Here is a 25222-nt window from a genome sequence, read left to right as displayed (position 1 = left end):
GCTAGAGACGGCATCCACCCCGCTGGAGGGCTGACAAAGGGTGGTCACTCACCCTTCTGCAGCAGTGAAAGAAAGGCAGACCAGGCTATCCAAGTAAAGCTAATCCCCGGCCAATGAATGACCTCCATCCCTCCCCTAAAACGAATGCTCCCCTCTCTCCAGACTGGGAGATGCCAGCATTTGCCAGGGTCGAGGGCAGAATTCCCCTTGTATTTATTCTGAAACAATCGTGGTGTCGTTCATCACGAGTAGCTGACATTTAATGAATGTGTACCATGTGCCAGACAGCGTGCTCCCAGATTTGCCTGCATCTTCAAATTTAATCCTCACAATACTATGAGGTAGATTCTGTTTCCCTCGATTTACAGATGAAATAGCTGAGGCTGAGAGAGGCTGGGTAACTGGTCTTAATGAATTGCAAAATGCGGAAGACAAAAATTGAAAGACCCTATCCGAGCAGCCACTGATGACACTTAGCCTGGTGCTGACAGGTGAACCGGGAGACCAGAAGCAGACACCAGACACGTAGTGCTAATACGCGCTGTGTGCAAAGTCAAGGTTCTGGGTCAGGGCAGAGGCAGCAGACCAACTAGGGAGGGGCGTCAGTGGAGGCTTCAGAGGAGGTAACGTTCAAGAAAGGAGCCTTGAAAAAAGTGGATTTGGGGTAGTGGTGGGGGAGGGGAGGGTGTGGAAGAGGAGGGCCACAGATGAGAGAAGTTGGGAGCAATTGCAGAGATTTGAGAAGGGAGTCTAGGAACCAGATGGGCGCCCAGGGGGCTAGAAGCACAGGGAAAGGAGGCTGAGAAGCTGGTTAGGGTGAAGTCACACAGGCCTTGATTGCTGGGTAAGGAATTTGGATGGAGCCCTGTCTGGCTGGGTAAAAGCATGGAAGGGTTTTGAAGCAGGGCAGCAACCCAGCTGCAAACCAGAGTTGCACTTTCTCGGTGCCTACAGGTCAGGGAAGGGGAGGGGGAAGCTGGGAGAGACCTCCCAAGTGTTTTTACCCGTGGGACCCAGCATTGCCCAATGTGACTTTCTATTCTTTCCAGTACTTGTGGGCTCCAGCTTCCTCACAGGACCCAGTTTTCCTTCTCCTTTAGAGCTCTGTGTTTTAAGCACCTCCCAGCAGCTCCCCATCCCTCTTCTGTGCAGACATCTTGGTTATGAGCCTGGGCTTCAGAATCAGGGAGATCTAGATTTAAATCCTGGCCCTACCACTTACTATGTGACTAAAGGCGAGTCACTTGAACTCCCCAAACTCTATGCCTTATTTGTAAAATGGAGATGTGATCAGTTGTCCCCACTGCATAAATAAGCCCGTGGTGATTAAAGTCCATAATGTGGTGCCTGGAGTGTAGTCTCACTGTGTGGCCTTTAGTTTTTTTTTTTTTTTTTTTTTTGGCTTTAGAGACACAGAGGGGAGGCTGAACACCACCTTAGGGAAGCATTCCCATTCATTCTGGATGGCTCCCAGGTGTTGTGGTAGGGCTTTGAGGAAGGGGGCCAGGGCAGTTGGTAGAAGCAAATAGAGGGCCTGGAGCTCCAGGAGATGTCAGACTTACTGGCCCTGTGGGATCACAATGGAGTCATCAAGAGCATCCTAACTCCTAAATTGTCCAGGGCACCACCAGTCTCCGCACTGTATCTGAAAATCTTTCATCCTTACCCTGCCCAAGGATCCCAGGCTTTATGTCTACTCCCTCAGGCCATGACTCTCCAGTCTGGTTCATTTCAGCCCAAGGGGCGTTAGAAATAAGAAGTCATGCAATGTGCACACGTACCTTAGGGTGCTGAAGCTTCTCAACTTACCTATACTAGGGGAACACAAAGCCACTGGTTAATTTATAAAAAACAAACCCATAGTATTAACATAAAATGCAAAATTTGGTTATTTTTTTATTTTTTTTTTTTTTGGTGAAGTCATTTTGATTTGCTGAGAGTCACTTTGGGCTGAGAACATAGCTTGGAGAAACCTGTTCACTCTGTTCCGTGATTAGGATTACCTTGGTGAAAAAACTTGAGAGGCTCTGTCCTCAGTCTGTGGCTGTGGTTCAGTGGAGGACACCCCACAGCTTAGGTGCAAGTTCAGGGTCTGGGGGATAGATGCACGGGCCCACTCACAGCATCTGAAGCCAAAGAGTGGGACAGAGGGGACGAGGACTGGAACCTGCCCACTACACACCTGCTCCATCATAGCCGAGGAGCCCACTGGTTTTCAGAGGCTGTCTGGCCAGATTCTGGGGCCTTTGACTGTAAGTGGACAGCGAATCAAACAAGGGAGAGAAAGCCAGAGGTTAGACTTGAACACCATCCTCTAACACCTACCTAGTGGGAGAAGGGGCTAGTGGGGTTCTCTCAGTCTTGTCTCAAAAGGATACTTCTGGAAATTAAGTCCATCTGGGTCTAGCCAATCCCTAAATTAGCCTTCCCTTTGTTGGCAGCATCAAGAACGGCAGGGCAAAAGCTAAATGAGAAACTGAGATGGCAAGTTTGGAGCCAACTCGGAAACTTTTCAAGAAACATCCTTGTTGCTAATAACATGTCTGGGGGCTGGTTGGGATTCTAGGATTAGTGTTCAGGAGATAGAAATGGGTAACATCGGGGGAGGTGTGATCTTTCCCAAGTGCCACACCAGGTATTAAAATAAACAGGCTCTTGCCTCCTGGAGCTGGGGGTGGCAGGGAAAAGAGATCTGGGTCCAGGCAAAATCAGAAAAAGCATCAATGCATGAAGTGGGAGTAGGAAGGCTCCAACCCGGGAGTCCTCAGCTGCTGACAGTCCTTGGAAACAATGTACTTGAGATCTCAGTATTTCCTAGTTACCATTTCAGGGGCAGAGGCTTGAACAATCTCATGTGGGGGCCTGGGGCCACTGTACCCCTGCCTTTGGAGACTGAATGCACTGGGATCTTGGGGGCTTTGTAAGGTTGGCCGTTCGCCTGGTGGCACAAAGAGGGGAGGGTCTATCACGAATCTGTTGTAAAGACAGAGGGAGTCAGAAGACGTGGCTCTCCACATCTCACCTGAAAAATGAGGATAATGCTCTCAATTCAGGATGGGCAGTTACCATGTGCAGGAAGGGGCTTTACCATTTTTCAACTCCCACAAGAACACGAGCATTACCGACGAGGAAGCAGGCAAACAGGTGTGAGTCTCTGGCAGAAATTTTCAACCCTGTACTTTTAGAAACACCTGGAGAGTTTTTTTAACTGCAGATTGTCCCAGGCCCCACCCAACTGGCCAAGAATCATCAGCCTTTTGTAAAAGCTCGCAGGTGAAATCAGCATGCACCCAAGAGTTCAGAGCTTTCGCGCTAAGGATTTTCTTGGCCCAAAACAACATTCTTCGCTGGCAAAACCAATTAGATCACAGTAAGGCCCAACCTTCTTTTTTGTTTTTTAAACATATTATTATTAATTATTATTATTATTATTTACAAATTTTACAATGTCACATTTTTAAATTTTATTTTTTGGAGGGGGAGTTAATTAGGTTTTTATTTACTTATGTTTAATGGAGGTGCTGGGGTGCTTGAACCCAGGTCCTTGTGCCCACTAGGCACGCACTCTAGCACTGAGCTATACCCTCCCTCCATCCCTCTTCATATCTTCATGTCTCTGAACCTCCACAAAGACCACCCTCCCCAAGTATTACTTTTTTTTTCCCCTCAAGTGTTATTCTAATTACAGCTTGGGCTAACTGCAGCCCAGCTCACCGAGACAACCAGAAAACATTTCTAGCTGCCAAAGGCAGTTTGTTCATGGTGTCTGGACATCCACGTGATAAAAGCAGTTACTGTGCTGAGCGCTGTGCAAAGTACCTCATCTACACTCCACTGGCGAGAGAGGTCCAGGGACTTGTCCAAGGGCACCTTGGCAACGAATCCCTCAGCCTCTTTTCCCCACTCCAGGCTGTGGGAGACCTTAGCAGCTGCCCTTACATCAGAACCAGGGGTGGGGCTTCTGTCTTGACACCACCTGGTGCTGGTGCCCAAGCAACACAGAGCAGGTGGTCAGTTACTTGGACTCCGCGGGAAGCTTGCTTTACAGCAGCATTAATTCTATTCACTTGGGAATGGGCAGGTCCTGAGTGCAGGTCTGAGAGGCTTTTATAAATTGAGATTAGTGAAACGTCCTGGATAATAGAACACAGGTGAGCTCTGCTCTGCTTCCTCTGCCCCTGTGCCTTGCTGGCTGCCTGCCTGCTCCTGAGACCATCTGCTTGGGGTCCTAGCAGGGGACTTGCCAGGGAAGACGGATTGGCTCCGGTGAGCACTCCCTGCGGGCAGCCAGCGAGATGCCTGTGGTGGTGATGGTGGCTTGCTTAAGAGGAACCTCTGAGACATTAAGATTCTTCCTCAGGCCAATCTTAAATCATCTGGCTAAGCCCCTGGAAGGGCAAGGGCAGCCCAAAGGAAAGTTCTAATAGCTTCGTTATTCATGCCCCATCCCTCCCTTGGCCAGCCGTGTTTTGTCCTAGAGTGTCAGTTCTGGGAACAAAGCACATAGCACAGACTTCATTTTGTGTAAGTAAGTTTATTGACGAAGACAAGATCAAGTGTCCCCCAACCCCCCCTCCCCAAAGCAGAGCCCAACAAAAGAATGATGAGCATTCCTAGGGCAACACTTACCCGCTCCCCCCCTCCCCATTTCTGAGTCCCAAGGTTCACAACAGACACAGGGAACAGGTTCGGGAGAGGACAAACACTCAGAATCTCTGACCAGCAAGAGTTCTGGGTGTGTGTGTGCTTCCCGGGCCCTTTGTACGACACCAGCTGACTGACGTTACAAAGACACATTGAAGCAGAGGAGAGGGGAACGCGGGGGCAATCTCCACTCCGTTCCCCAATTTGGCCAAGCTTGAAATGCGCCCACAGGGAAGCTGCGGAGGCTGTCTCTTCAGGAGGGAAGTCCTTTTTGGTGGAGCAGAATCCCTCCCTAAGAGCACAGGGGTTCGTGGATTGGCTCAGTCAGGTCAGCTGAGAACAGCAGCTGTTTCCCATCACTGCTGGAGAGGCTGAGAGAAGCCTGGTTTCAGGGGCGGAGGGACATATCCTGATACAAAACTGCCTTGTCTGCTTACCCTGACACACCCTCTTCCTTGTGGAACTACAGTCTGCTTTGAGATGACAACACTGCATTTGTAGTGTGAATCTTCTTCGCTGCCTGCGTCCAACTGACTCCACGAGTGATTTCCCAACAAGGGAACTTACCCCACTGCTTTTCCACCCTGCCCATCACCAGCCTACCCACCTCCCACCGCAGTCCTGTCTCTCTCCTGTTCTCCACATGCCTGAGGGCTGGTGAGCACAGGTCTTGGTCCCCGTCCCTCACCTCAGTAATTCTTCTCTTTGAGATTCTCAAGATTTAAGAAACTGCTTTGGGGGACCTGCTCCTCCAAGCTTTGCAGCTGGTATGTATCAGGGTCACTTCAGTCGTGATGGGGTTAGGGGTTAGTTTCTGCTCCTGTTTTCTATGATTCCTCCTCTTGGACTCACTCTTAGATCTGAGTCCTACATGAGGCCTTTGGACCCCAAAGCATCTCCGATTTGAGCAGGGCATCTAACCAGTGGTCTTGGTCATGGACCCTGAGTCCTGGGTGCCAGGCAACATTAAGTGCCCACAGATCCAACAGCGTGAACACTGCTTAAGAGCTCACAAGACTGGTGTTCTGGGCATGTAGCATTCTTCAACAGAACACACCCAGTGTGTCCAGGGGATGGGGGCCCTCACATCTCCCAATCTTTCGAGAAATGACAGGAACCGGTGGCCCCCTGAGGTGATCTCAACTGCCTGGGAGCCTCAGGAGCTCAAGTAAAGAGAGATCAGAGAGCTGAAGGGATGAAGTGAACGTGTGGCGTCCCGCAGCTCACTCCACCCCGCACCCACCCTGCCGCCCCGGGAGCGCATTAGCTACTCCTTCATCCTGGCACGGGGACCACCTTCAAGTAACGGAAAAGACACCCTGCTGCCACCTGATGCCAATGCACGGGGCGCCGAAGTCAGCACGGAGTACGAGAAGAGCCGTAAAGAAGCAGGCACGGAGAAGGGCAGAGAAAGGCGTCCGGGAAAAGAAAACTAATGGTACTCCTGCAGTGAAGACAGCACTGACGGGGATTCAGGAGATCCAGCCCCGCACCTCTGAACAGTTAACAGGCCTTAAAGTCTGTTTCAATTCTAAAACTAGGATTTTAGATCTGAACTGGACCTGAGAATTAAATCCAGAGCAGGAGGCAGGGGAAGGGCATTTTGGTTCCTGTTTCTCGTCTCTACTCGAATTCCTTTATCAGTGTTATTAGTGGATTAGATGAAGAAAGGAATATACTAAGTTCTCATTTTTCTCAGCCTTGCTGGTGCTGACAGGTCCTATTTCCTCAACGCTGGGACATCAAGGAAGGCAGGCCACCATTCCCCACTGCGGAGCATCAGATGAGATGAGGACACAGGAAAATCAGAAGGAAAGGCAATTTGGAGAGGAAAAAAAGTGAAAACTCAGCGGCCAAGGACAAGGCTGCCACAGATAAAAGAACCCCTGCAGCGTGGGCGGGTCACCGCGTCTCTTCCCCCAGGGCTGTGCTGTTAACGCAGGGCAGTTGTTTTAACACCTTCTACCAGTTATACACTGTTCCTTCAGTTTCTCATATGTACAAAAATATAAAACAATAAAGTGCAGTTTATGTTTCAGTGACACTTTTCCTTGCTTTAATTTTTTTTTTTTTTTGGTCTTTTTCTGCTTTTGAAACAAGCTCTCAATTACAAAATATCAAACTACACTCGAAAATGCCAGCCACTGGCACAGGATGGAGAAGCCCACAAGTAAGGACAGAGAGCAGCAGGTGGCAAGAGGTGGGAAGTGACTGAAGCAGTGGTTACAAATGTTCACAGGAAGCTAAAACTATCCAACAGGTTGGCCCTAACGTTAGCACAGGTTAGACTAGTCACTACCTTGGCGGGTGGCCTCAGTGTGTCTGGGTTCAGAGTCTACACAGCAACACAGTTTCTTCCAGTTACGAGTTCTTGGTTTGCACTGATCACAGGGCAAACAGACCAGTTTATTAGTTTTTCAAAATGCTGTCGTAGACCTGATAGATGTACTGGGAGACTTCGGGAGCTCTGCACTTCAGCGACAGCTGTTAAGAGGGAAAGGACAAGGAAGATCAGCATTGACTTGAGAGGCATCCAATTCTCAGTTCAAAGAAAACTTTTTTTTTTATTATTTACCTCCCCCCCCCCTTTTAAATTGAAGTATAGTCAGTTTATAATGTTGTATCAATTTCTGGTGTACAGTGTAAAGTTTCAGTCATACATATACCTAAATATATTCCTTTTCATATTCTTTTTATTATAGGTTACTACAAGACATTGAATATAGTTCCTTGTGCTGTACAGAAGAAACTTGTTTATCTATTTCATATAGAGTAGCTGGCATCTGCAAATCTCTAACTCCCAATTTATCCCTTCCCAGCCTTTCCCCCGGTAACCGTAAGTTTATTTTCTATGTTTGTGAGTTTGTTTCTGTTTTGTAAATAGTTCATTTTTGTCTATTTTTAGATTTCACATGTAAGTGATATCATATGGTATTTTTCTTTCTCTTTCTGGCTTACTTTCACTTAGAATGATGATCTCCAGGTCCATTCATGTTACTGCAAATAGCATTAGTTTATTCTTTTTTTATGGCTGAGTAGTATTCCTCTATCTATCTATCTATCTATCTATCTATCTATCTATCTATCTATCCTATCTATCTATCTCCAGTCATCTGTTGATGGACATTTAGGTTGTTTCCATGTCTTGGATATTGTAAATAGTGTTGCTATGAACACTGGGGTGTGCATGTATCTTTTCGAATTAGAGTTCCCTCCAGATATATGCCCAGGAGTGGGATTGCTGGATCATATGGTAAATCTATTTTTAGTTTTTTAAGGAATCCCTGTACTGTTTTCCATAATGGTTGCACCAAACTACATTTCCACCAACAGTGGAAGAGGGTTCCTTTTTCTCCACACCCTATGTGGCATTTATCATTTGTGGACAAAGAAACTCTTTCTGATTCAAGGGGAAAGGAGCTTTTATCACTGAGTAGCCAAACGAAGAGATCTTGTTAATAGTTTCTGTGAGTTTTAGATTTTCAATTTAATCAGTGTCAAGCCGTGCTGTGTTTCTACCTGCATTCTATGTGGATCTATGTGGTTAGGAAATAATCCATACAAAAAACACTGAAGCCTGACTGTAGGGGAACGGATGCTCTACTGCTTTGCTAAGAATCAAAGGGATTATTACCAGATAAAAAGGGAAGGGTTAAAACCCTGAACTTGGTGGTCATTTCAGCTGTTTGCCTCAGTTTCTGTCTGATAAGGATGGTTATCTCAGTCCTAATTCAGGAGGACGTACAATTAAGGAAAATAAAAGCATAAGTTATAGGTCCAAGGCACTAGACTTTCCTGTAGTATACTGAGGAGAGCTCACACTGTTGGGGTAAACTAAGAACTAACACAAAAAGACATTTACTGAGTGTAACCATATAGCAACTTGTGCCAACAGTTTAATCTTTCATTTCCTGCCTTTTGCTCAGGCAGATCAGATACTTCCGATACCACCCTACTTCACCACCACCGCCTCTTCCTCTAGTCTAACAATTACCAAATTAAAATGAAAATACTGAAAAGATTTCAGTGCTGAACACTGAGATTTTCACTCTGTGGGTCAATAAGCACAAAATTTAAACCCAGATTTAGACTCATGAATTGTACCAGATTAGGCAAAGCACTATTAACAATAATATAATCACAGAAGCATGCAAACCACATTGAGAACCAGAAAATTTAATACTTGCTTTTTGTATTACTGACATCATGCTGTTTTGTCTGTTAAGGTAGATTAACAGAAGTTGTCTTTAATGATATATTACCATGAGATTTTGGATTATTTTACCTCTTTATTCTCTTACTAGAGACTCCGGATGACTTAACATAGTACAAAAGGTGAGAAAATATTCCTGGCAAAAATGTCAAGATGATATTGGTCAACTCTGAATTTCTTGAGAAAACTTACATCCTCAAAACTTAGTGAGGTTTTTAAAAATGCAAAAAAACAAACATCAGCCAAACAAGAAAAAAAAACATCGAAAGAGATTCTACTTATTTATAGCTTTAATATTCAGCCTCCAGGGCATTTTCAAAGTTGCTGCATGACGTTAATCAGGAAGACAATTCTGATGAACATAAGACAAAACAAATATGCAACTAATTTAAGAAAATAAACAGGGAAAGGAAACAGCTCCCTATTTTGGTCAAAGTTGCAGCTATAGGCATTTCCCTGACTTCCAAGCTCCCTACAGAGGCAATCTGTACCTCCTCCTCCACAGCCTCTCCACTGTCAATGTTGTAGAAATTCCTCCTGGGAGAGAATGTGGGTTCAGAAAACGAGGAGGAGAGGAAGCTAAAAAGAGTAAGAACAGCCTAAGGGAGTGAGCTCCCAGACTAAAGGGGGGTAGTTTCTCTCCCCCAAAATACTGTCCTATATTTTTTCTCACCTTTGTAACAATCCTTGAACTTCTACCAGATGGAGATTCATTTTTTTGTTCAGGACTGACAAGGAAATGTTGCCTTCCTCAACAAAAGCACAATCTCATCTGCCAAGCTTAGAACTGGCAGACAGTCACAGACTGACCAGGCCTGGACACTGAGAGTTTCAGCTGTTCTTTGGTGGGGGAGAGGGGAGAGGAAAAGAATCTTTCTCTCTCTGGACTGTTACATCACCCCTCTGCCCCGGCAGCCATCAAGAAGGGGTCAAGTTTAGACTTTAACCTATCCCTTGCTTCCTGACTGGTACAGCTAAGACACGCTTGGGGGGGGGGGGAAGATCTTGCTAAATCCTGAGGAAAGCAAAAGGGAAACATACATAAAGAACCAAAAAGCTACATAATCTGACTCATAAAATATAGCTGGGACTCTGGGTATCATTTTATATGGCTCCTAAGGGAAAAGAGGCCTTACCAGGGTTTTCACTTTTCAACTGCTAGCCTGCTTATGTTACACATCTTTAACACCAACCACTCAGGAATGCCACCCACCTAGACTAGCTGAGGGAAGGAGTCACCTCTCCTGCCTAGGTAAGCTGAGGACTTACACACCCATGTTGTCTTCTTCTTTTTTTTCTTTGAGGAGGGGGTGTAATTAGGTTTATTTATTTATTTTCAGAGGAAGTACTGGGGATTGAACCCACGACCTCATGCATGCTAAGCATGCACCTTACCACTTGAGCTGTACCCTCTCACCGCCACTTCTGGTTTAGAGCCTGGAACACATTCTTCTTCACCTCGGACATGTTATCTTTCTAAGTGAGATATAGCTACTTAGAGAGATGAGACATCTTCCTTATGGGATAAACATACTTTCTTAATGAAATACAGTAAGGGGGTGGAGGGAAGTGATTTATCCACTTCTCAGGAGACTAAGGGACCATCAATCCTCACGCGTTAGTACTGGCTCAACAGCTTTCTTTTCTCCTTAATACCCAGCTGAGATCACACTGATGGTACAATAGGTGTTCAGGGTGAGGGAGAGAAGGGAATGAACCTGAGTGGTTCTCAAGTCTGGAACATCAGTCAGCGGAATGAATGGATCAGGCCTGTGTCAGACGCTTGATGCAAAATTTAGATGGTTTTGTGGGCAGAGGGAACCCAGTCACCAGATGGATGGAAAATAGGAAAGAGGGCAAGGAAGTATATAAATTCACTGTTTAAATTTATCGAGGAGGAGACGGGAAGGGGAGGAAAGGACGTAGGTGTGGCTCTAAAAGGGCACCATGAGAAGAGGATCTCATTGGTTATTTCTTATAACTGCATGTGAACCTACAAGTATCTCAAAATACAAATTTTAAAAATATACAGGAGAGGAAATGTCCCTCAATGGATGTAAATATGTGGTATATCCGTATAGTGTACTACTACTTCATAATAAAAAAGAACAAAGGATTAATACATGCAACGACTCAGACGGACGTCGAGGGTGTGCTAAGTGAAAGAAAAACAGTCTCAAAAGGATACATGCTGTATGAATTTAATTTATATAACATTGTTAAAATGACAAAATTACAGTAATGGAGAACAAACGTATCAGTGGTTGCCAGGGGTGAGGGCTGGAGTGAGGGTCTAACTATAAAGAGATGGCAAGAGGGAGGTTTACTGTGGTGATGGAACAGTTCTGTGTCCTGACTATGGTGGTAGTTACAAATCTATACATGTGATTAGATTCATAGTACTGTAGATTGCTTAACCAAAAAAAAAAAAAAAAAAAAAAAAAAAGTAACGATGTAAAAACTGGTGAATATGAAACAACAAAACTCTGTCTTCAATTATTTCAAAATACAAAGTTAAAAAAAATTTTAAACCAACTGTTTAGGGCAGTGACACTTAGGTCTTTCTCAAAATTCTCATTATCCTTTCTTATAATGAAGAGAAAGAATACAGCAGAAGTTGTGTGAGATACCTGAATTCAAAACCCAACCAACCTACCAACAAGTTACATGATCTTGAACAAGTCACTGATCATTCTTAACCTTGGTTTCCTTATCTGCACTCTGGGAGTAATCATGAGTCTTTAATCTAGCTGAGATGGAAGACTGTATACAATAATGGATGATAAAAAAACAAAATAAACAAACAAAAATATACATACATTGAGGAAATTTCTAGGGAAGTAAGTGGAATTATTTCATAAGATCTTGATTTTACAGTGAAAACCTGTCCCTCCAAGAGCAGAGAGAGGCTGTGCTTCTTGCGGAACTCAAGGAAAACACCAGGGTAGTTTCTTGCAAAAAAAGACAAGGGTGGAGGAGCAGGGGGAGGAGTGTATACTTTATGGGGGAAGCCCAAAGTTTCTCCCTTCACAAATGCTTGGGCAAAAATCTAGCTGGATAGGATTCAGCGGCTCACACACGCATGCGAGTCCAGCTTGCTTCAAGGGAGGGAATTAGTGGCAAAACACCAAGGATTTTCAGTGGTGCTAGTCCCTTGACATACGCCAGTGAAAAGAGGCTTGTCTTAAAATGAAGGACTGGGCGCACAGACTTTCCTCAGCTACATGAATAGGAAGCTCCCTCAGAGTTATTCAATTACTGAACCTTATTCTTCTTGTCACTTTCCTGTCCCCTCATTCAGAACAGCCTACAAAAGCCTCAAACATGACGGAAGAATACGAGATTTCCCCTACCCCAAAGGTTTTACTTTACAAAAGACAGATGACAAGCAGCATCCTATTGGGAATCACATTTTACAACAGGAAACACCTAGGTGCCCAGAGCCCAGGGTATAAAGCTTTGTTGTTTAGCAAGGCAACCCTAAAAATATTGCCAGAATTTTAATTTTAGTCCAGTGTGGTACTGAAGGAAGTCTTCTAAGGTTCCCTTACAGGACATGAAAGATGTGTCTCATTTTGCCTTGACTTTCACAAGTATTTAGGACATAGGACATTGCTAAAAAAGGCTCATGTCTAGGACTCTGATATCCTTAAGTCCACAAGCAGGAATGAGCTTGACATGAGCTACGTAAAACAATCCTCTTAGCAGCTTGTCACAGTACCACACAGGTATGCTAGCTAAGTATTAACCAGTACTGATGAAGCTGCCAAGTTCTGCGAGCAACTCTGTATATACCAGGCGGAGTCCAAGGCACTCCTGCTGCCAGAGGCACCGTGCCTACTGGATGGGGCAGACCACGCAGACAGAAGGCCTTTTAAGGAGGCAACTGGAGACTTCTTTACTGACTGCTTGTTTTGGATATCTGGGGTCTGAAACACCTCCTCCAGGTCTTTCTAAGATGCTAAGAAAAAAAATGAAAGGGCTCTTACCTCTGTCTTTGAACCCATCTCACCCATTCTGAGAAAGGCCTTACCGTGTAATTGGGATTTCCTGGCTGGATACGTAGCTCGGCCAAAATCCAAATGCCATTAGTGAGCTTCAGGGATTGGTACAGCATGTCCTGCCCTTCCACGTTCCTCTTGGCAATAGTATAAACATTGTTGTTTTGCAACTTGCTGGAAACAGTGTCTAGAAACACAGATTCAAAATTCAACACCTTCAGTTAAAATAACAAACAAATGTGCTATGAGCCATGTGTGCTCAAGTCCCTTAACAAGCACCGTCACATGCATATGTGCACATTTCAGAGAGTCTTTCTCCCACTAGAGCAACGGGTGAGGAAGAGTCTCCCGAAGTGCCTGCCTATCACATTCCAGGACAGAAACAGAATAAGGTGCAACTAGCTTTAGAGTAAGAATTATCTGAGGAGATAATGGTGGGTCAGGAGTTAGTAATCTTAACCAGATGCATGGATGTGCCACGGTGACTGCCATGTTGGGATTCATTTTGGGAAAGCTGGTCCCCTTTCACTGGGATACAAAGACTGAAAATCAAATCTACACACTACCTCCCAAGTTGTAACTACTTCAGTGTGAGCCACTCTGGCCTCAACTGCCAGGATCAGAAAAGGGCACAGAGTTGTAGAAATCCTGCAAGTCAAATTTATTAACCTGGCTGTTAAATTTTTTTTAAACAGGCAAATAGTTTCTTAAGTCTGTGGGGAATACCATGCCCCAAATTAATAATGAAACAAATTGTCTCAACAGAAGACTTTGAGAAAGACTGAAGCAGTGCAAAGATGATTGCTCCAAGGCCCTGTAACCCCAGCTGCCGCTGCTGGTCAGAGCAGAGGCCTTCACAGTCACCAACCCTGGGGAAGAACAGGTTGGTGTCTGGGGTCTTGCTGTGACCACAGCATCAAAGAGACATAATATTCTAGAATTAAAGGTCATTTATCTCTCCTTGCCCTCTTACTACTGATATGAAATGTTACAGCATTAGACAAAGAGAAACTTTAAGAATAGAGATGATAAATGCTGTCTTTTTGTTGATAGTTTATTATGTTCATTTCTGATGAGAATTCAAATTACTCAGGAACTAAAGTCTCTCCATATAAATTACTCAGGAACTAAATTCTCACCACATTCTATGGTGCTCTCTAGGAAATGGCTGCCATGATGGATGGTATTTCTGCTCTCCTAGACAGCAGACTCTGAGCACGGGGACCCCAGAGTTTTGGGTATCTGGGGTCTGAAGCATCTCCTCCAGGTCTTCCCACAGTATCTGAGACACAATGGGCACCTGCCGTCGACACCTGTGACTAGGCCTTTGATTCAGGTGTTGGAGATGCTGATAAGTACATAATGCCACACACATTAAAAAACATCTATGTATGTACGAATGTATGTATGTATTATTTTATTGAAGTATAGTTGGTCTACAATATTGTGTTAGTTTCAGTACAGCAAAGTGATTCAGGGAGATATATATACATATATATATTTTTTTCAGGTTCTTTCCCACTATAGGTTATTATGAGATATTGAATATAGTTCCCTGTGCTATAAAGTAAATCTTTTTTGTTAACCTATTTTACATATAATAGAAATGTGTATCTATTAATCCTATACTTCTAATTTGCACCCCCTCCCATTCCCCTTCAGGAACCTTAATTTTGTTTTCTACGTCTGTGAACCTAAAAACCAATCTATTTAGATGCGGTTGAATTTTTGAAGGTAGTTCCTGCCTTGACTTCTTTCTCTCACATTCAAACTAGTGAGAGCTGAGGGGAAGAGGCCACTCATTAAACAACTGTACCACATTTCATTATGACTGAATTCCTCCCCTTTTATTTCTAAGGTTTTCACTAACACCAAGCAAAGTAGTTGTAACTTAATAATCAGCTCCCCTTGAGGAGCCAGAAAGTATATCTTGGGGTAGTTACACACAAGACTGCTGGAGGAAGGGGCCTCAATACGCTTTTCATCACCTTCTGGTGGGGGGAGTCAGGCAGTTCTGGCTGTCACCTGGGTTCCCACAATGAAGGGCTCTTGCAGCTGCAACTGCGTTGCTAGGCAACACCACCAGCTGGAGTTTGGCTAACGCCTCTGACAGGACTGTCTTTAACACAGGGGGATTGCTTTAAGTTGTAAAAGCCATTCCCAACTTTCAAGGCTTTTGCCCATTTCCAAGACAATACACACAGTAGGAGCTTTTGTTGACGATCCACCTTGTAGCATAGGCACAAACATGTTCTAGACAATATGTACAGCAAGGCCTAGATGTCTACAGATGTCTCATGATTTTACATCCAAGTAAGAGACGACAGGCTCAGAAATGGATGCACACATGCACGCACACGCATGCATGCGCGCGCACACACACACACACACTCACCCCTTCCAGAATTAGAAAACATGGCAAACAGCCAGGTAGAAAAAGCAGAGTGAATGGATGTAACTTTAATGCATTTGGAAGCATTCCGGTTAGGAACCTGGCTCTGCTCCTACTGAATCATGATTTCCATCAGAAGGCTGAATGGAAGGAGGGTTCTATAACAGAAGTATGTGTGAGTCAGTTTTTATAAACCTTGGATAGTAGGTTTGCGCTAGAGGGTATGTAGATGGCAGGATAATCGATGCTGCTAAATGAACCTAGTAAGAATGGCAATGGGAGCTTCCCAGCCAGCCTGGGATAGGCTTCTTGACAAGACAGCACAGATTTTTAAATATCTGAACGTCTGGGAAACACGATGGAATCTTTACAGTTGTGAGACTTTGAGAATGAGAATGTAAAGACACTGAGATCTGCCCTAAAGGATAGAGTTTTAAAAGATGATCAAATATGGGTTACACTTGCTTCAGGATGTGATTTCTTTTGGTTCATTTGTCTCCTACCTCACATTTGGCTTTGGGTCTGGGGTCAGGGTCTAAAAATCTTAGAAGATGTGAGGATGGTCCTCCCTCCTTCATCCTGCTACTTTGGCTAAGGTCACAGCTCTTCCAGCAGCAGTAAAAGTGAAGAAGGTCCTCAGAGAGTGGGCAGGGGAATCTGCACGTGGGACCCAGCTGTGGTCTTCATTAGCTAGTCTGCAACCACTGTGACGCTGAAAACAACACTTTTTACCATCTGAACAACCAAACTATACTTAAGTGCTGGCTGGCAAAACATCTGCATTTATGAACTATTCCAAAGGATGGGGAGAACCACAACAACACAAAGAAAGAAAGAGTACCCTCACCTAGTCCCTGTGTCAGAAGAAATATCTGTCCCTCACTAGAGTGCCCGACTGGTGAATACAGATGCAACGTGCCTGAGCTTTTCACTGTATAATAAACAATTAACAAAACAGGTTTGCAGACTGCTTGCCAGAAAGATTCCTTGCTGGATATGGCTGGAGATGCAACTACTTCCTGTGTACAGCGGTCCCAGACATGTACTAACCCCAAATGCAGCTACAATATAAGCTGCAAAACAGGTTCGTACAGACTGCTTAACACCAGTAGAGATGACCAGTGCTAGGTCCTCTCTGATCTAATATTCTCTAGGATTTACACAACTAGGGCCACCACAGGCACCCTATCATACACACCTTTCTATTAAGGTCTAATTATCAAGGCTTAGGAAGAGGGTTCCTTTTCTTCCTTCACCCCTAGAAGAAATGGGAGAGCAAAAGTAAAAGCTCAACGCTAGGCTGGTCAGTCCTTTAGACCTGTGCCTTCCTGCAGCCCTCTGAGTGTTAGCTCCATCTGTCAAATGTCTACTCTGGCACAGAAAAGCTATTTAAAGTGTTGGTGCTACTGTGATTAGGGCAGATCAGCTGGAAAGGATGGTATTTTTAGCTCCCAGCTAGACCCAGGGTGTTGAATCAGAAGGCACTAAACCTGAAAATGTTCATTTTAACAGAGCCCTCAGACTGGGGAAGTGTAAAGGCCAGGGCACTCCAGACCTGGGGTGGAAGCAGAGCAAAGGCTAGATAGGATCAGCTGCAGGAAGTGGTCTTGTATGAGGTTAGCAGTGATTTTGTGTGGGAAATGATGGCCTGGGCTCCTGGAGGAAACGAGGTGGCTGTTCTTTCCTCTGCTTTTCCACATGCTGCACTGCCACAGAGCAGCCTGTCACTGGAAAACCGAGTCACTGGAATTTGGAGCACCCGAGGCAGGGAGGAACTGGCATGAGGCCATGGCAGAATGGATCAGAACCGAATTTACTCCGGGAAACCGTTCCAGTTTGCATCAGAAGACACAGCCCCACTGGGAGAAAGGCCAGACACCTCTTCTTTGGCAAGATCACAAACGCACATCAAGGTGCAGTAAGGGTTCAGAGCCCTCATGTGGAAGCAGGGACATCTTTTCTATTACTCGGCAGGCCAGACTAAAGGCCTGTCACCCAAACTCTCATTTTCTTTTTTGAAAAAACATGTCCCTTTCATACTGGACCTCTGAACCCAAATCTGCTTTCCAATCACTCTGGCCTTTCCCTGCTCTCTATAAGCCGGAGTTTCCCAGATCATTCATGTTCATGGAACGTCGGTATTCCATAAGATGGTTTTGTGACTTTAAACTCCACAGTCAAGTAAAGTCAGTTAACACTGAGTCAAACTGGTTTCCTCAGTGCCGGAGGTCTCAGCCTCCAGTGTGCTCATGTGCAACGGCAGCTTCCAACAGGGGCACACCACACACGTTCCTTCCCAACCTGAGCTGACCACAGACACTTTTTTGAGGGACAAGTGTTCTTGGGAGCCTAATACATGAAATGCTGCCTCAGGACTGACTACACAAGGGTGACTATAACTAAGGGCCTGGGTACAGAGGCTGCTTCTCTGACAGGACCCACTCCGGCTCTCGCCGTTAGCCACTGCAGACTCTGCACCTGAAGCTTCCTGAAAAACAGCTCACACTGTGGGAAGCTGTCCAGTCTCCCGTACTCAACAGAGGAGGTTCGTGGTAACTAATCAGCAAGCCTCAGAGAGAGACAGATAACACCGTCACCTACCTAGAGTATGGCACCCAAAACAGCTCAGTCAAGTATGATTTTTTTTGGTGAAAACTCAGCAAAAATCTGGTTTTGTATTAAAGCCACATAACCAGTCAGGGTGAGAAACCTACACCAAGAGTATGCTCGGAAGGAGGCAGATATGCGGTATTTCTGAAGAACCAACTACCTAGTTATTATATTGGAAGTTATAGGCGACCACTCCCTCAAACACGTCTTCAAGGCCTCAGGAGAAGCCCTGTTAGAAAAGATCTGTCTGAACACAGACGATGAGTGCATCCCAGAACCCCGACTCTCCACCCCGAATTAAAAACAACAAGCTGAAATGAGAAGACAGTGAGTTGTTTTCTCTTTCTGCACCACTGTGCTGCCTCCTCCCCCCCGCTGCGGGGCTCCGGCTACCCCGGAGGACGGAGGCCTGCTGGAGGGAGGAAGTGATGGGTAGTGAAGAAGAGGTGGCACTGACCAAGCACCAAGGCTCACTTCAATCAAACTCAGAAAGCCTTGGACTAACCTCAAAAGAGAGAGGGAGATCGGGCCAAAGGCAAGACTCAGAACAGCTCTGGGCTCTTCCACTCCGGAGGAACACTTCAGTGGAACAAAGCCCCAGGGACTGACAGCTGCTGCTGTTCCTCCTCTCCCGTTACCTCCCTGATGTTCTATTACAGTAATAAAGGTAACTACATACAACAGGGCCTGGAGCTTTCAAATGGTGACTGAAGAGGCTGGTATCATCATGTGGAAGCTGACACAAGGCAAGAAAGAAGGCTACCAGCTAGGTTTTAATCAACTATGATGTATTCTTGTTTAGTCATAAATACAGGATTCCAAATAAGCATCTCAGAAAGGACCACTACTGCGGGCTGATGTGAAAAAGACAAATAATCCTTTTAATTCTGGGGGAATACGTATTTTCAAGTGCCACTTCAATTATGTGATGCTTAGAATGTTCAAATAAAATGACTAACACATGTTCAACTACTGAAGAGCTGGGTAGGTGGATCCACTCTAGTTCTTTTCTTATATCTGTTAGCTTGGAAGTAATCTAGTACCTACATCAAAACATCCCAAGTTTTTAAAGAGAAGTTTGCAAAGTAATACTATATATTTACCAGAAATAAGGTAGATATGAAAGAGGCAGGGAACAAAAAGACAAAATTCAGCTATCTAATTTAACTTACTGAGATGAAAATAAAATTCAGAGTCATTACTCACCAGCATTTAAATGACACTCCTTAATCTGAAACTGAAGTTCGTTTTCGTTGGGAATGTCCTTCCATGTTGCAAGGAAGACCTGGCGCTCTGCACGGGGAAGCAGAGGGAAGGGAAGGATGTGCACCGTCTGTCAATATCCTGACGTCTACGGCCTGTACCAGCCCTCCTGTGGAGTGCTGGCTCTTGCCTCACAGCCAGCAGCAGCCTGGGGCTGGGGCCACCTCTTAGCTATGCAGAGATGCTCTCCTCCCAGTCAATTAACCCCCCATGAGCAGCACTAAGATAAACTGGAAAGAAGTTTACATCTAGGGTTTAGTTTTGGCTCCAGTGCTTTCCTATTTGGGTGACTTGGGGCGTAAGTCTTGTGACTTTACTGATCCTTCATTTCATCACATATTATTACATCCGCCTACCCTCCCTAAAGAGCTATTGTGAGAATCAAACCAGTGAAGTGCCAATACAACCTAGTATGCACTGGTATAAACTAGTGTCCTAAGTAAGGGAAGAGAGAACAATCAACAGCTGCATGAGGGGTACTAATGATTTATTCCAGATTATTGAATTCTTATCCTGAGACAGTAAGAGCTTAGTACAGGGCTAAGTGCTAAGTTTGCCTGTACTACATCAAGTCATTATAAAAACTACTTCTGCTTTGTAAACTTGGAAACTGAAGCTCAGAAAAATTAAGCCTCTTGCTACAACTACACATCTAATCAACAGCCAAGCTGAGATTCAAATCTAGATCTGCTTGTCACCAAGCCACTTACTCTGTACACTGGGGTGACTAGATTATTCAGACAATGGGCATTGTGATTTAAAGACCAACAGCAAAGCAAGCTCAACTGTGACTCAGATGAATACATAATTAGCAATTATTAGAGCTTGAGAATAGCCTCACCCCATTTTTTAAACCTCAAAATAACTTGTTCTTCTGGGGTTATGCTCTGCCTGACATTCAGAGTAAGGGCAAAGGTAAATTTGGCAGAAGGACAGGAGGACATATGTACTTACCCATTTTGCCATCTTCTACAAAAAGCACATTGAGTGGGATGAGGCAGCTGAAGTAGAAGACATCAATATTGTTTTTCACAGCCACCTGCCAGGAAAGTAGCAAGGGAAAATTAGGACATCATAGGAAGCCAGGTAGGAGGGAAAGAACAGTTATATGTCTAGAAATACACCACCCCATTTCCTTCCTCTTTTAGACCGTGCAGGAAATCCCAAATCAAGACACACCAGCCCATACACTGCAAAGTCTGTCCTTGCTCATCCACTGGCAGAGCACTGTCGCCAGTCTGCAACTCTCCCTCTCTCTGGGAGGAGCCCCAGGAGGGATGAATTCCCGGCACAAGTTCTATACCTAGAGTAATCTACTCCATTATTATGCATTTCTATGGTTATAAATAGTAGCGGCTGTTATCACTTACTAAGTACCTATTAATGACAGTATTTCTAATCTTCATCGTAACTATCACAAACAAAGTAGTAAGTGTTACTCCTCTCTCATTTTACAGATGAAGAACTGAGGTTCAGCAAGATTAACTAACACTCAGTGTCACACTGTCAGCACACAGAAGAACCAGGATTCAAATGTAAATTTGACCCTAAGTCTTGACTTTTCCCTCCACAATAACTGGTGCCATACTGCCCCTGATCTTTTTCTCAAATACCACCATTAAAGTGCTTTCTTTTATAAAATCTTATTTCCTAAGTCATTGGGCTGGAAAAGCTTGTTGGCTCAAACACTGGAAAATCTGATGATTTTAAGAAGGAAAAGCCTTTGAACAAGAGAAGAAATGAGTCTTCTCACAATACAGGCTTCTGGATTTGGGCAGGTTGTGTCTACCATGGCCTGTTCAACCCACAGCATGCCATTTATATATATATTTTTAAAAAGCTACAGTAAGTACTTTTATTCAGGGGCAACACTGATTGGTGGATCTATTCAGAAACAGGCCAAGTCCACTGTGGTGGGTTATAAGAACCATATACTGTAAGAAGGGAGAGATGGGGAGAATTGCTCTAAACCACCACCTCCCACTGGCTTCTGTCACTAGTGACTTTCCTAGCTATGCTCTTGGCACCACAGAAAAATATCTCTCTGGGTGAGTTTTATAATCAGTAACTATGCTTATTTCTCTCTCATTTCGCCCCAAGAAAATAAAGGGAAAAGGTGCTTATTCAGCACCACTATTCTCCCTTCCCTCCTCCCCCTTTTGGGGCAAATGTTCACACTTCAACAGCACACTGAGATCCAAATTTCCCCTTTCTGAAGTACTTTCAGTCCTTTTACATTTGTCATTAACTCATCTTCCCCACCTTTAATAGTACCTTTATTTCATCCTTCATAATTTGGTTTGGGTATGTCTACTTGATACAGTCTCTGTGCTCTCTTTCCCAGAAGAATTCATCAAATTATTTTCCTTGTAAGTTTTGCATTTAACCTTTCAATTACCAGCCCCCAGGAGTTTCTGACCTATATCACATAATCTGATGCCAAAAATGCTGAGACAGCGGGAGCCTCAAAAAGCTTGAGTCTGGTGAATGCAAGCAGAGTGACTAACCTCAGGAAAGAGGGACCTTCGACAGTCTTTAAAATGTACTAGAGCACCACTTCAAAAGACTCGTATCAGCTGTGGGCTTCTGGGAAAGAAGTATTTTCTAACTCATCTGGTACTCCACAATGAGAGAAGGAGAGCTCTTATTTCAAGTCAGGGCACCAAGAATAACTTGAGGGAGTGCCAAGCTCTGTAAAGGGCATTTAGAAGTGAAAACTGGATGGGGTACAGGTATATGAAATGCCAGTGATTATCATTACTAGCACCTTTGAATGGAAAGCAATTATATCTCTCATAGCTCCCGTGCAATTCATTCAAACATCTACTAATGTTTCTATGTCCCAAGCATTTGATATATAAGGAATGACAGAGATAATATCATCCTTGTCTTCCAAGAGATAATGTTAGTGGTTCTTAACTAAAGACTTGTATTAGAATCATCTGGAGAGATTTCTCAAAACAGATGCCAGGGCTCCATCCTATACATATATATAAATAAAACAATCCCTGTATCTGGGACCTGGCACCTGTATTTTGGAAAAAGATCCTAGGAAGACCAACCGGACAAACAATTAATTTAGAACAACGCTACCTAAGAAGTCTGCGTGGGCTTATAAATAGCTCGTTCTTCCAGCTGGAGCCCTTTGACAATGGAAAAGACATGAAAAGCTCTTCCAGGTCAGCAGTGCTAAGCCATTCTGCCCTGAGGACTCTTTTGACCAACAAATGAAAGCCAGGGACCCTCTTTCAGAAAATCGTATATGCAACATTTCCACAAAAACTTCAGGGGTTTCAGCACACCCTGAACACTATTCCTGGACTTCTGCTCTGGAATAATTCTCTGAGAAGCTGAGACACCCAAATCAGAGGGATGACACAGTGGTTCCGAACATGGACTCGGGAACCAGACCAGACCATCTGATTTCAAACTCTGACTCTGTCACTTACTAGCCGTGCGACTTCAGGCAGCAGCACTGAGCGCAGCTTCCTGTCTGACGAATGGAGATAGCAGGATTCAATGCACGGGGCTGTTATGAGGGTAATGAGTTAAGATTTGCAAAGCACTTAGAATGGTGCCTGGCTTACAGTAAGTATTATAACAAGTGTTTGCTAAAGAAAAGAGAACCATAATTAAAGGTAACCACATTAGACTTATTTGAAATCTCACACATGCTCACATGTATTACGACGATATGCTAACAAGAGATCAGAAGAGAGAAGAAAGGGCTCATTGGCAAACTGTTGGCTTAATGATTCTTCCTGCTACTGTGCCCCTGGTAAAATGTCATCTCTTTGTAGGATCAACTGCAGATTCCTCCATTCCTTGGAGGAAGCATCTCATCTCTTCTACGTTAGCTTTTCAAAATCTGTATTTTGAGGCTCTCAAACTTCTACTCTTGGCTAGAATGGCATTCATTTCAAATGTATATGGTTCTCTTGGATCTGGCCCCTGCCTACCTCTCTAGCTTATTTCCATAAACTTCAAGCATATCAAAATTATTTCTTGCTCCCCAAACGCTGAAACTGACAGCTCTGTGCCTTGTTAGATGTTGTTCTTTCTGCTTAATATATTCTTCTCCTACAGCTTTATCTGTCTGGAAAATATCTATTTAATATTTAGTTCAAGCTTGACAAGGATTTCTCAGGAAGGCTCTCATTCCCCTCCCCAGCACCCACTCCATGCATGTAGAATTCTACGCCAGCATAAAGTAACTGCTTATCTCTGCCTCACCCACAATACCACGATCTCAGTGCAGGGGCTCTCATTTTCACTCACATACTAGCGACACAGTAAACATTTGTTGCATAGAATTAAGGGGAAGATATTGAACAAATGGAATGAAACACTGGTTTCTCAACCATCAGTAACATCTCTCATTAGGCACATGGATACTCAATGAGGCAAGGATGAGAGGACAGGATGATATGTGGGCTCTTCTGGTTTCAAATCCCTGAGTTAAAATAACATTTAGATGTTGAGGAAAAATAACACATGTGGTAGATCACAATCCAAAGAATACTAGATTCCTCAAGGATATGCCAATAACTCTTTAGGAGTCTTGGCAAAAAAGAATCAAGGAAAATAGCATGAAGCCAGTTCAACTGCAATCACGATGGTGGCTACTCTTAAACAGAACTGAGTAAACCTTAGAGTGTAATACCGATTGCTTTAGAGGGAGAGAGGGGAGTTCCTGGTTTTCTTGTGAAATTCACTATCCCAACAGGTACAGAATGGAAAGACATAATCCAGACAAACTGAAAAATTATTTTCCAAGAGTTAATTTAAGCTCAGTGCCTAGCTTGCCTATAAGAAATCAATTATCACATATATATCCAACTGCCTACTTCATATCTCCATCTGGGTAACCAACAGATATCTCAAAATGAACATGACCAAAACCAAATTCTTGACTGCCCCTCCTCATCCCTAAATGGAACCTCCTGTTGACTTTCCAAACTCAGTAAATCAAACACTGCAAAGCTTTGTAATGGTGTCCCTGCTTCTGCACTTGTCTCTCCGACCCTCAACGCCTAGCTTCCCAGTCTATTCTCAACATAGCAGCCAGAGTGGTCTTAATATGTAGGTCATTTCATAAATACTTCTCTGCTCAAACCTCCAGTGACGTTTCCAAGCTACAACTGCCTATGATCTGATGCCTATTACCTCTGACGTCATGTGTCATGACTCTCCTGTCAGCCACAAGAGCCTGCTGCTGTTCCCTGCACACCCCAGGCACCTACCCACCTACCCCATAGCTTTTTGCACTTGCTATTTCTTCTCTCTGGAACTCTCTTCCACCAGAAATCTGCAAGGCTCATTCCTGGCCTCCTTCAGGTCTTTGCTTTAATCAAATATTATCTTCCCATGCAGGTCCTCCCATGACCAACGTCTTTATAAAGTCAGCCCACCCAATCTCCAACTCCAGGACTCCCTATCCCAATCTCTGCTGTTTTCCTCCATTGCTCGTATCTGACATACTGTTTTACTTGTTTGTTGGTGCACTGCCTGTCCCTGTGCCTCATAATCCACCTCCAGTAAAATGTAAGTTCCATAAGGGAAGGGATTTTTGTCTCTTGCTTGACTGTATTCTCAGCTTCTAAAACAGTGACTGGCACAGAGTAAGTGCTCAATAAGCATAATGACATAAAACATACTAGTCAAAGTCCCTGACAACCATTTGGGTTTAGACAAGATATGGACTTGGTCTGAAGTTTCCCAAACGACAGTCCTTCTCCAGGTTTTCCCAGTGTACTTCCTTTATCAGAGGAGGAAAGAACAGACATGTACACTGGGGTGGAGGTAGGGGTAAGGGTCAGGATCAGGGGCGTAATATGAAGCAGCCCATTGTAAGAACAAAATTTCTTTGAAGTTATGCTATTCCATAGTGGGTCTATCTGTTTTAATATGAAAATGTGCTTCTCCCTTTACCTCTGAGAAAACCTTATGCTCCAGGAGAACGTGCTATGTGCATATTTTAGTCTCAGTCTCAAGTACCTCTTAACACTGGTGTTCTTAAAAACTGCAGGTCACGACCAACTGGTGACTCTTAAAACTAATTTTATAGAATGAAACTGGCACAAAACATTAGAACAGAAA

The 25222-nt window shown here is 44.2% G+C and overlaps 1 protein-coding gene across 2 annotated transcripts in view; it reads right to left on the bottom strand.

Annotated features, from left to right (window-relative positions):
• Window positions 1–6671: 6671 nt before the first annotated feature.
• AP2B1 (adaptor related protein complex 2 subunit beta 1) overlaps window positions 6672–25222 on the bottom strand; it is a 102530-nt gene continuing 83979 nt past the window's right edge. For both annotated transcript variants that reach the window (XM_010949160.3, XM_010949161.3), the window contains 4 exons: window positions 20078–20162; window positions 19067–19153; window positions 12891–13045; window positions 6672–7128 (listed from right to left, as the gene is read on the bottom strand). In XM_010949160.3, coding sequence (XP_010947462.1) covers window positions 7054–7128; window positions 12891–13045; window positions 19067–19153; window positions 20078–20162 — 402 coding nt within the window. In that variant the 3' untranslated portion in view covers window positions 6672–7053. The remainder of the gene's footprint in view (window positions 7129–12890; window positions 13046–19066; window positions 19154–20077; window positions 20163–25222) is intronic.

Source organism: Camelus bactrianus, chromosome 16 (genome assembly GCF_048773025.1).
Source record: "Camelus bactrianus isolate YW-2024 breed Bactrian camel chromosome 16, ASM4877302v1, whole genome shotgun sequence".
Taxonomy (NCBI): domain Eukaryota; kingdom Metazoa; phylum Chordata; class Mammalia; order Artiodactyla; family Camelidae; genus Camelus; species Camelus bactrianus.
Note: the sequence above shows the minus strand (reverse complement) of the source record. Positions and strands in the feature narration are given on the sequence as shown.